The sequence below is a fragment of the Silene latifolia genome, chromosome 9 (genome assembly GCF_048544455.1).
Source record: "Silene latifolia isolate original U9 population chromosome 9, ASM4854445v1, whole genome shotgun sequence".
In the NCBI taxonomy this organism is placed as follows: Eukaryota; Viridiplantae; Streptophyta; class Magnoliopsida; order Caryophyllales; family Caryophyllaceae; genus Silene; species Silene latifolia.
Genome location: NC_133534.1, coordinates 63,674,244 through 63,686,085, shown reverse-complemented (window position 1 = coordinate 63,686,085; position 11,842 = coordinate 63,674,244). Strand labels below are relative to the sequence as shown.

General features: G+C 33.2%; 1 protein-coding gene across 1 annotated transcript; it reads right to left on the bottom strand.

Moving 5' to 3' along the window:
- Nucleotides 1–2,275: 2,275 nt before the first annotated feature.
- LOC141599861 (transcription activator GLK2) lies at nt 2,276–6,871 on the bottom strand. Its single transcript, XM_074419990.1, has 5 exons — nt 6,001–6,871; nt 5,436–5,576; nt 4,315–4,659; nt 2,769–2,894; nt 2,276–2,672 (listed from the first exon to the last, which is right to left on the bottom strand). Exons 1-5 carry the CDS (start codon nt 6,616–6,618, stop codon nt 2,526–2,528), a joined length of 1,377 nt encoding a protein of 458 aa, XP_074276091.1. The 5' UTR covers nt 6,619–6,871; the 3' UTR covers nt 2,276–2,525.
- Between the last annotated feature and the right edge of the window lie 4,971 nt (nt 6,872–11,842).

Sequence of the window (11,842 nt, the reverse complement as noted above, 5' to 3'; positions counted from 1 at the left end):
GAATGAGAAGGGTTAGTAATAAGATTTGAAGCAGCATTATTGAGAGATATGATGATGATTATTATGGCACAACTTCCTAACATATATATTAATTAAAAAGCAACCCAACCCACACATTGCTTAGTATAAATACATTGCATTATCTCAACTAACATTTCCATTATCTCAATATATTCATCTCCAAACCCTAACTGCTAAAACAAATTCTACTTAATCTTTCAAAACAAACTCAAAAAACTCCAACAAAATGAATGATTTCATCCTTAAGACTCTTATCATGATCGAGAACAACAACAACTTCATCCGCCGGTTCCTCCATATTGAGGAAAGTTTCAGGAGCTACCTTGCGGATGCTCGATCCGCATCAAGCACGCCAAAGAAGATGGCTTGACGGAGCAAAGACATCGATTGCGGCTATATGACGATATAGCAACTGCTGAACGGAACCTCCAAATAGCCAAGGAGGAGAGGACGGATACGATAGAGCAGAATAAGATCCTCTATGAAAATATAAGAATTGCATTTTTATATATGTAATTTTTTTTTTAATTTATGTATTTATATATATATATATATATATATATATATATATATATATATATATTATGTTTATCTTACTTCTTCATCTTGCTTCTTCATTATTTTACTAACTAATTATGCGAACAATACTTAAACAAATAACATAATGGTCGATAAAAACACATACATGCAAAAGAAATAAATAGAAAAAGAAAATAATGACGATGAAACTAACAGTGACGGCGAGATTTACCTGATAAATACAGAACGTAATAGACGATGAAATCAACAATGACGGCGAGAAGATAAAGCGACGATGAGAAAGAGAGAAAGAGAGAAAGAGAGAAAGAGAGTGTGTGTTTTGTGTTTGTTTGTCTGCTGTGTTTGTGTTTGTGTATTAAGGGTTGTGTTTTGTGGCTGCAGCAGACTTCTGTTTGTGTGGTTTATAGTATGGAAGGTATTGACAACGGTTATTAAACAACAACCGTTGTGAAATATGTTTTAACAAAGGTTGTAAAAAACACCCGTTGTTAAATAAGTTTTAACAACGGGTTTCAAAAATAACCGTTGTGATTACTTTTCACTAACTTTGCGCCAATTTATTAACAACGGTTGTGCATGTGTGACCCGTTGTTAAAACTAATAACAACGGTTTTTATAACCATACCCGTTGTAATTTATTTTAGTAAAATTCGCGCCATACATTCTACAACGTCTATTGTGATTTTCGTGAATAATCGTTGTTAAAGGGGCGTTGTAGTTGCCTGGATTTGTAGTAGTGAATTGCTAGTAGTTCCCGAAGGAATTACACTACATCACTTAGGCTCGCCTACTCGAGACTATGAGCTCTGGAACGAAGACAAACTTTTCCCAGAAATATTATGAGAGAAGAGAGATACTAAGAGAAGAGGGGATGTGAGATTTTGTGTGTTTTGCAATGCTAATATGAGGCTCTATTTATATCACAATATGAGCAGTTGGGGAAGCAAAAACGTGCTCCTAATAACCAGCAGTCAAACGCAAAACAGGGAGTAAGACTCTCTCCGACTGCAAAACAGGGAGCAAGATTCTCTCCCACTTAGGGCTTGCCTGGAATCCATGGAATAATCAGGGGGTAAATTTTAATCGGGTGATAATTACCGGGGAAGTTAATTACTTGGGTAATGAGTTCTTTGACGATAGGTTTGACATATAAGAGTAATGATTATTGAGCAGATGTTTTACTCTCATAATCATTACCCGGGGGGAGGGTGAGTAATGTATTACCCCTACATGAGGGTAAGAGATTCGAAAGCTGGATAATTACTCTCACACCAAACATGGAAAATGCGCCACAGATACCACTCCCCTACTCATTCCTCCCGCTTTTACCCTCAATCCAAGCAAGCCCTAGAGTCATATTGACTAACTGATTATTATTCCACAAAAATAACCAGCAGTCAAATGCAAAACAGGGAGCTTCAAACACACGGGTCCAATAGGATACGCATGTGCTCTACCAGAGCCAGAGCCCTAGCACATGTTAGTGTTTGGACCCAAAGACAAAGGCCCAAGATTAACAACAAAAACTCATTTGTTCAATCAACTAAATGATTAAGCACAAGGAAAATGACCCTAATAATAGAGGGTACATGTGAGAGGGTGGCGCCGAGATTGGGCGTCACTGGATGGCGCCGTATCATTATCCTAAGCACAATGGCCAATATATAAACAAGAACAAGGGGAGAGGATCCACCAATGTGGGACAAGGAAGAAGAAAGACATTGGCTTTTCCCTAGCCAACCGATCTCATAATCACAAAAATTTATTCACATGAAAATATATATATATACTCATACAAAATGGAGCTAGTCCAGGAATTAATCAGCATTTCTGTAGGCATAAATCAGTTTGATGAATTACATTGGTAAGCCGATGGAGCGAAAAATAGCAAGAAAATTCAGAGGAATAATGCATCTGAATTTCAGATATGTCGTCAAATTGGGTTGTTTTGATTTGTTTAGGGCTTAAGACGGAGGTGGAATCTTGGAAACACCTTGACGTTGCAGTTCCCCTAAAACACTGTCCATTGATGGTGCCTTCAATCCTATTGGGAGTGGCAGCCATGGTTTTGCTAACACATCTCCAAGTGCTGCATCCACGCTCTCCTTTGACTATATATATATATTACCACATTTTTTTAAAACCAAAGTTAGAATACATGCTAATTTCCCATCATTTTCTAAACCAAGAAATATAATTAAGCATACCGGCTGAAGATCAAGAGGAGTTGTAGGCCCGGACTGTGGACGCGGTGGACCGTGTTCCGGTCTGTACATGGCATGAGGCGGGACGCCTGGAACTGCTACGGCTGGTAGCGTTGCTATTGGAACTCTCTGTATAAAATACATGCATTTTGGTTATATATTTGTTAATAACTTACTTTTTAAAATCATTATAACTAAAGAAAATAAATAAGGTTGATAATAATATTTGTATAGTAAATGTAGCTTGCTTAACTCATAAAATAAAGTTATGCTCCCTCTATTCAACTCCATATTGCACATGTTTCTTTTTGGTTCATTCAACCCCACATTGTACATTTCCTTATTTGGTTGTACTTTTAATACTATAATACTATAATTAATACCACTATTAAGCCCACTACTTGAACACAAATTACACGCCTTCGATCCACTTATTGTACTTTTAATACTATAATATAATATAATTTTCTTAATATTTGTGCATAAAGCATATATGGAAAGTGGAGTTGAATGAAAGTAGTAAGAGATAGTAGTGTTTATGACATCAAATTAAAACGGTTATTTTCAAAACTGTTTTTTTATGCATGTGGCAATATTAACTTGTTCCCCTCATTCCATCATATAATTCGAAGAGGAAATAAATATTTTGGTTCTTACAATCCATCTTAACTTTTGGCTAGTGTTAATCAATTTATAGATAGGCTCTATTAATTCTTTTCTTTTTGGTAATATGGTCCCTTACAATGGCAATACAAAAATTGAAAATCTACAATAAAGACAAAGATATAGCCACGAGGCTTTCACATGTCATACTAACGTATTAATATAATACGATTTTGCTACATGCATGGTCGAGAATGAACAAGGTAGTCCTGAGTAGAATTTTGCATAAGAAAGATACAAGTGGTTCACATGTCATATTAACGTATTATATTAACAGTTGGTCTCTGTCTCTTTAAGAGACCTCTCATAAGAATTTTGACTTGTATATTAGTTTACTCATCTAAAATTTCATGGTGTGCCTTTAAAATCATTGTAATAATAAAGATATAAATAATTTAGATAATATTCCCCAAAAAATATAGATAATGAATATAATAATAAAAAATCTGAACATACACTATGAAATAATTATGTTAAAAATGGAATACAATACCGATTATGAAAATATACTTTTTAATTATATGATTACAATCATAAGTTAGATTAATTCTTTTTATGTACGTAAATTGAGTTTGTGATATATTATGTGCAGAAAAGGTTACAGTTTGAAGCTACATGTGGTGGTGAGACGCAAGAAGACTACAAAAGCGTTAATGCAGCAATTACATGGACTGTGTTGCATGAGAAAGGTTACAAATTTAAGGAAACGCATGATGAGTTGTATGTCTTATGCCTGACAGTGGGGAAAGGAAGAAGATGACAATGTGGTCATACTATTTCGAACCAAATATCGAATATGCCGTTTCAAGGCCAATACTACTAATGTGTTTCCTACTCCCTAGTACTTGGATTTTTCAAAAACCAAGTTATAAATTAAAGAGCTTACCCGGTTATGCGTCGCCTGCCAAAAGTTTGCTGGGTCAGGTGGTGGTGTGTGGGGTGCCCAAGGCAGCGATAGAGGAACTGTTGGCGGCACCACATGTTTGGGCCACATTGGCATCCTAGCATGTGGGTCCATGGATGGATGTCCCCATACATGAAATGGTCTAAAAGAGTGACCGCCATGGTGCATGGCTGTTGTCATGGGTGGTGGGAAACCGATTGTAGGAGGATGTGGCCATGGGTTTATGTTTATACCACCCTTGGCAACTCCATACATTTGCTTTTTTTGCGTCCAACTTGCTGCTTCTGCTTCCCTTGCTTGCAAGTGTTTTCTATGTGACCGATATTTCTGAAAATAAATCAATGTATATATTATTCCGTAATTGACAACTATAATTCATTAATCATTAACAAAAAGGTTTTGGAACTGTCATACAATTGTACCAAAACTAGACATGATGCACATTAATACGTTACTCTAAAAAGCCTACTAAAAATAACATATGATGAAAACAGGCCTCATTTTCTGTTAATCAATCACTAGTACAGCATTTCAATTCTTACTTCACAATCATGAAACATGACCAGACAGGTCGTTGCTAAGTATGTTTGTTTGATTCTAAAAGCAAAGTACGTACGTCTACACCTATTGTAAACAACAAGTACTTACATCAAGGCCCTATTCTGTCTATAACCACGCATCATCGAAGATTAATATACGTAACCTTATCTTTGTGTTTAAATTATAGAGTTTGTTCAAATGACCGTATTTAAATTTACTACATCAATGTCGACTAATCAAAATCAAAGGCATATGTAGCTTAATCACACCATTAATAATAATGGTGTTTAAATTTACTTTATTTGCGGTCCTAATCATTTGTTTAATTTTTCATTATATGTAAGCAAAGGGTTAAAAGGATATAAGAAGAGTAGATTCTTTCAAAACGGATATATCTTCAGAATAAAACGGTTCAAATAATACTAGAACTTATAAGATGGGATAAACGTTTTGCTAATTTCAACGACTTATATGTGTTTTGTTTTATGTGTGATACTTGAGTCTTTAAGCTTAAGACGGATATGCCTATTTAAAATAAAAATGTGTATGGAAGAAAAGAGTACCTGAAGATGGCTGGCAATGTTATGTCTAGTGAGACAATCAATACCCATAAGCTCTAGAATTCTTGAAGGGACAGCCTTATCCACACCTAGTTGCTCTACCGCTTGCACGAACCTCCTGTGAAGCTCTGGTGTCCAATCCACCTAATTAATTCACACCATCATTATTATATATATATATATATATATATATATATATATATATATATATATATATATATATAATGCTCTTTTCTTTAACTCAATTAATTACGGACTATGTATAACATAATCATAACCCTATCATTGCTTCAATCATTATAAAATTCTATTCATATATGAAAAAGTATATACAAAAAGTCATCTTATAAGTAAACTAGATTTATACACAAATGTTTGTTTCATTGATGCAGATGAGATATTATTTAACCCGTTTTAATGTTGAGATTGATATATCAAAACGGATATATTCGGTAATATATACTTGGAAGTCAAAGTAACCTAGATTTGATTTGACAAAATGGTATCATGAAATGGATATGCAAATCTAAGTAAAAAGTTATAATACGATTGCAAAATCTAAGATTACCTTGGTTTTTCGCTTCCCATGATTACTACTATTATTATGGTTGTTACTATTGTTATCGTTGCTTCTGATTTTGTTGTTGGAAGACCTATGCTTCTTATGACACCTTTCTTTCTCAATAAACGAAGATGAATTAACCAGTGTGACGGAATCCGATTCTGAACTAGTATTTTTTTTGCTCTCAATCTCGACCTCCTCCAAATTTGCACCTTTAAAACCATCACTCTCAACATTTTCCATCTTCATAGCCGCTTCACTACCACAACCATTATCAATATTATGACCACTTTCATCATGTCCATCTAACACGTAAGCTATGTTCCCATCAAAAAAACTATTAGGGCTAACAACGTTCTCAACCGACATAGTAGATGATTCATCTTCCCCGCTAAGGGAAAATTCAGCCAAAAGCTCCGGATCCATTTCAAGATCCGGTAATCCATCAGTATTATGCATGCCCATGAACAAATCGTCGAAATCGATACTGTCCAACAAATTTGACCCTGAAAAATCAGGAAATTCATCATTTGTACCAACACAATAATTTGGCTCCATTGATGAACTATCACCTTCTCTAGTGTTTCCATCTTTGTTGCTTCTCAATGGTGATATACCAAGCATTACAATTTACAATTAGGATCCCCTTTAAACTTTGTATGTCAACAAAATGGTGTAGAAATAACTAGTATTTTATTTTATTTATTATAAGGATGTTAACATGTACTTAAATAAGAAGTTGAATTAAATGGAACTAAGAATAATGATTGGAACGTTATGAGTAATATTTTTTTTAAAATGGAATTTTATGATTTTTGAGTGAGAGCAAGACAGGGGGAGTGTGTTTATGCGTTTCCCAATTTAATATTAGCCACATCTTCTGAGTTGCAACCTTTTATAAAATCTCTCTTATAGATTTTGACATTTTGTAACGATTATTTACTTACCTATTTCATTTTTGAATGTCTTGATTAATTGTTAATTGTTTTATTTTGAAAATGCTTTTAAAAAGTAATTTGATCATCCACACTCGTCACATTGTTTGGTAAAACAAAGATATCGGCCAAATTTTAAAGATATTCAAGGCTTTTAAAGATGTTTGACCAATCAATATGCTAATTTTAGTGTTTAAACAAGATATTGAAAACAAAGATATTTGGGGTCAATATCTTTGTTTTACAATACGCTTACCCCAAAGATATTGGTTAGCGATATTGTAAAATAGGAAATTTTTCTCCATTTTACAAAAAAAACTAACAATCTACTAATCGTAATCTGCCAATTACCAAACACTCAAATCAATTCTGCTAATTATAATATGCTAGTCAAACCTTCTGATAAAATCTGCCATTTATAATCTGCTTTTGCAATCTGCTTATGCTGAAATTAATCCGCTATTTACCAAACAGGGCCTCAATTTAATGCATTTATTATCGAATAATTAACTTCTTCTTCTTTTTACGGTTTTTGCGCCAAAATTAAAGATAAACAAATGACGATAATGGACAAATTATTTTATGTAATTATTTTTGTCTTTGTTATACAATATTGAAAGATGCACTGTAGTTTTTGGTGTTTATAGACGTGTGGAGTACTATTTTCGAGCATTAAATAAAATCAAGGGTGGACCTTGACAATAGGACTCACCTTTCGTTGTGAGGGTGGGCAAAATAATGTCACGAATAGTAGGGACACCAATTTTGAGTAGTAATCTTGTTAGTTTATCTTTTTCTTGGGAGCTCGCTCTCATATCTTTTAACAAATAAATAAGCGTCAATTTTCATTGAAGATGGATACCAATTAAGTGGTGTTAGTCCAGTGGTAGTCGGGTTAAACCTTGAAACTTGCAGAAATGCAGGAGTTGAGAGGTCCCGAGTTCGACTACCAGCTGGGGCGATGATCACTTGGCCACTGCAGCCCCCGAAGGGGGTGGCTTACATGGTCCATGTGGTGGTGCGGGAATGCATGGGATACAATAACTGTTTTATTGTCATTAAAATGGTTACATTTTCGTCTTAAATGAATCACATTTTACTCTGTCTTTAACTTATGATGAAATGTTACCCATCTTCCGCAAGACTTGATAAATAAGTGACATTATTCAGTGACGGGGTCAAGATTTGAGCTTAGGGGAATAGGTGATAATATTAGGTACACTCGAAAAATTTAACCAAATTTTTTGAAAAACTCAACAACTGGTGACATTGTCATTAATATTAAGTGTCAATTTTCAAGTACTTGTGTTGAAAACGTAGGAGTTGCATGAAAATTGCTATACCTTAGTAGTTAGTACAGTACTATAACGAGGATGACGGTTTAGTATAGTAGAAGCATTCAATTCAGTCGAGAGTATGTTGCTGTTGATGCTGCTAATTCTTGAGCTACCAGCAATTGCAACTGAATTGCCACGTCAGTATAATAAATTTGTTAAGATAACAAATGGTAAAGTTTGTTATTGAGTTAGTTGTAGATATTTTACATCTTCCTATATCCCATCGTTAGCCATCATTGTACATAAATACATTTGTAAGAATTAATAAAATCACACTTTTATTTACTCATCAAAATCCTCTAAATTAGCTTGAGTAGTTTTGTGTCTTTGATTGATGAATTCATCTTTATCAATATGGTGTCACCGTCAAAATCAATACTTTCTATGAATTTTTGTTCTTGATTTGATGTTTTCTTCTACATCATGAAACGAAAGACAAGGTTGGGAAAGATTGTTGTGTCTTTTCTATTATTATGCAACGTTTATATACAATACACTGGAAACGACTTTGGTTACTAAATAATACACGAGATCATACATAAAAGAAATACATAATATTTACCAAAGCATATGGAATATAATCATGAGAATAACGGAATATAATCCCACGAATATCGTCGTAACAAAAAATTACGAAAATCACAAGAATATCTCCTATTACCTCACCCCCCGACCGAACATGGAGAGACGAGATGCCCAACTTCGAAAGCAGACCTTCAAAGGTGGAATGACCCAAGGCTTTAGCCAACAAATCATCTAAATGATCCTTTGTATGCATATAACTCGGAGTAATAACGCCACGAAGAACTTCATCTCGAACAAAATGGCAATCCACCTCAATATGAGAGTCAAATGCATGGTTATTAACCAGATGACCTCTAGCTCTTATCTAGCTCTAACTTTGGTCGGTCGGATGTAAGGTAGAAAAACTTAAATGTTAATAACCATAAATTTGACTCTTATATCCTCTTCTGCCTGGTACTGATCCTGGGTTGCTCTATCGAATCTAGTTTGGATGACACTCATGTGCTGAATTCAACCCTGGTGGTCGAGTGAAATATGAGGCCCAACAATTACCCCTTATCTCCTTATTATCCCTTTGTTAGGCCACTAATGAGGAGATAATTAATTTCCATCTTTAAATAACTCACTTAACCAAATGCGGTTGTTCATCCTTTAATAGTATCTCTACGGCAAGAGGTCATCTGGTTCATCCTCATTCAATTGAATGATCTTTCTTCCATGCCTTTGATTCCATGGACCTTTTTCAATGTCTTCTGAATTTGATTCTGTCTCTTCCACCACGTCCTCCACAAAGTCATCCTCCAAGTTATAGGCAAGGATCCTTGTGATGTCGTGGTTGTGTTTGAAGCCTTCATCCCACTAAGGCTTTCCCAAAACCCTAGCTAGTTTTTTCAGATCTAATAACGGCAGACGCATCAGACTTGTTGATGCTATTATGATGTTACCTAAACCCTATCACGCCTATATCTATATATATACTCAACCCTCAATATTAGTACAACCTTTTGTCAGTTCAAAACACAAACACACATACACACCATCCCACGTTGGAATCGAGTGAAGGGAGGAGAAGAAGAAGAAGAAGAAGAAGAAGAAGGGTTTGAACATTAGATCGTCTCAATTCATACCCTCGTATTCATAAGTATATATCTTAATCGTTGTTTAAATCAATCGTTGAGTCTTAATTATAGATTAAGACTGAACCCTAATCGTATGTAGTAGTATTCATTCATTCGATCCGTCATTATATTGTACCATAATTGATTATATGTTATGGTTATTGTATAATTAGGGCACAGATTCATAGAGGAGCGGTTCTAGATCCTTAATCGTTCTTGTTGCAGAATTTGCTATTAAGGTAGGGATACCCTACTCTCTTTATTATTATATACTAGTTTGAAAGCCCGTACTTCGTACGGGTTAATGACCTTAATTATTTTAAAACTAAGTTATAGATTATTATCGAATAGGTGTTTCAAAGTTGAAATCTGGGTGTCACGTAATTCTAAAAAAAAAATGAAATATCCTAATCCCTTATGGTATCTTGATACGTACTTAATTCTAAGCATTAAGTAGCCTCTAAACCTTTGTTATCTCGAATTCTAGCAAAACTTATTTAGTACTAATCATCATAAGTGTAAGGTAATCAGAGCGTTTTGATATCCCTTATAACTAATATAAAGACAGATGTGAAATTAATGAATAGTTTACATTTGCTGTATTTTGTTAGGGGGGATAAAGCAACTGTAAACTTTTGACTGAGACGGAGACGGAGAGAGTATATATTTTGTTTGAATAACCATATACATACCCTTCAAATATGGACAATTTACTTGCACATGTCATGCTTTTAAATTAGTCATTTCAAATTTTTTTGTTCAATTAATAAGATCGTCTTACATAATAATAATAATAATAATAATAATAATAATAATAATAATAATAATAATAATAATAATAATAATAATAATAATAATAATAATAATAATAATAATAATAATAATAATAATAATAATAATAATAATAATAATAATAATAATAATAATAATAATAATAATAATAATAATAATAATAATAATAATAATAATAATAATAATAATAATAATAATAATAATAATAATAATAATTAATCTTCTAATTACTGATACTCATAGTTCGTTTTTATGTTCGTTGGTTCACAAATCACGTGTAATGTATACTCCTATGATCATCTTATTGCTATCATTCCACTGTAAAGGCGTAAAAGATAAACTCATCTATGTTTTTGGCCACTATAAGCAAACATAGAATTAAGTGACAACAAAATTATAGTTTGTTAAACTTTAATTTTAATCGCTAATAATATAAACTCGTAAGAGCTCTCTTTCACAATAGTTTAGTGACGCAAAAGATTTTGAGTTGATTCCCAAGTTTTAAGGATGACTTCTATTTATAATTATAAGATTATCCTACCTTATGCTAATCTTTCAATGTGGGACAATTCTACTATTTATACGTAGTATATTAACAACACCTCCATCATTTTTCAATGTAGGACAAATAACATACTAAGAAATACACCATCTTTTTCACACCTAGCTCGACATCCAATCCGGATTCCGAAATACGGACAATTGCTACTCATTATATCTAATAGTAGTTATATTTAATAATATGAGCAAATACTATATGTTAATATTCGTACGTTCAACATCCAATCCGATTAAAAATGAGCAAATACTATTAAACTAAGCTTATCTAGAATCAAAAGTTTTTCGCACGTATATAGGTAATATTTGTGCAATTTTATCTTATTGTTAACAAACTAATCTTATCTAAAATCCAAATTTTTTTCGTATAAAAATAACATTTTTTCTTATAAATATGAAGTAGTTTTTAAGGGTTGGACATTCTAGGTGAAAAAAATGTTAAAACTTGAAAAATTAACATTATGTAACGTTACTTTTAAAGTCTCTTACGGAGTATATACTAAGTATACTACTGATGTATGTTCGTTATTTAAAAATTCAGCTTAAAAAAAATAACTTATTGCTAAACTACTAAATTTGAGTA

Bases quoted from the DNA above. Each gene is read 5' to 3' on its own strand.
- LOC141599861 (XM_074419990.1), bottom strand. From the start codon at position 6,618: ATGCTTGGTATATCACCATTGAGAAGCAACAAAGATGGAAACACTAGA. The intron at 4,660-5,435 runs GTACTCTTTTCT...ATTTATTTTCAG, and splicing joins ACATTGCCAGCCATCTTCAG to AAATATCGGTCACATAGAAA. The intron at 2,673-2,768 runs GTATGCTTAATT...ATATATATATAG, and splicing joins CTCCTCTTGATCTTCAGCCG to TCAAAGGAGAGCGTGGATGC.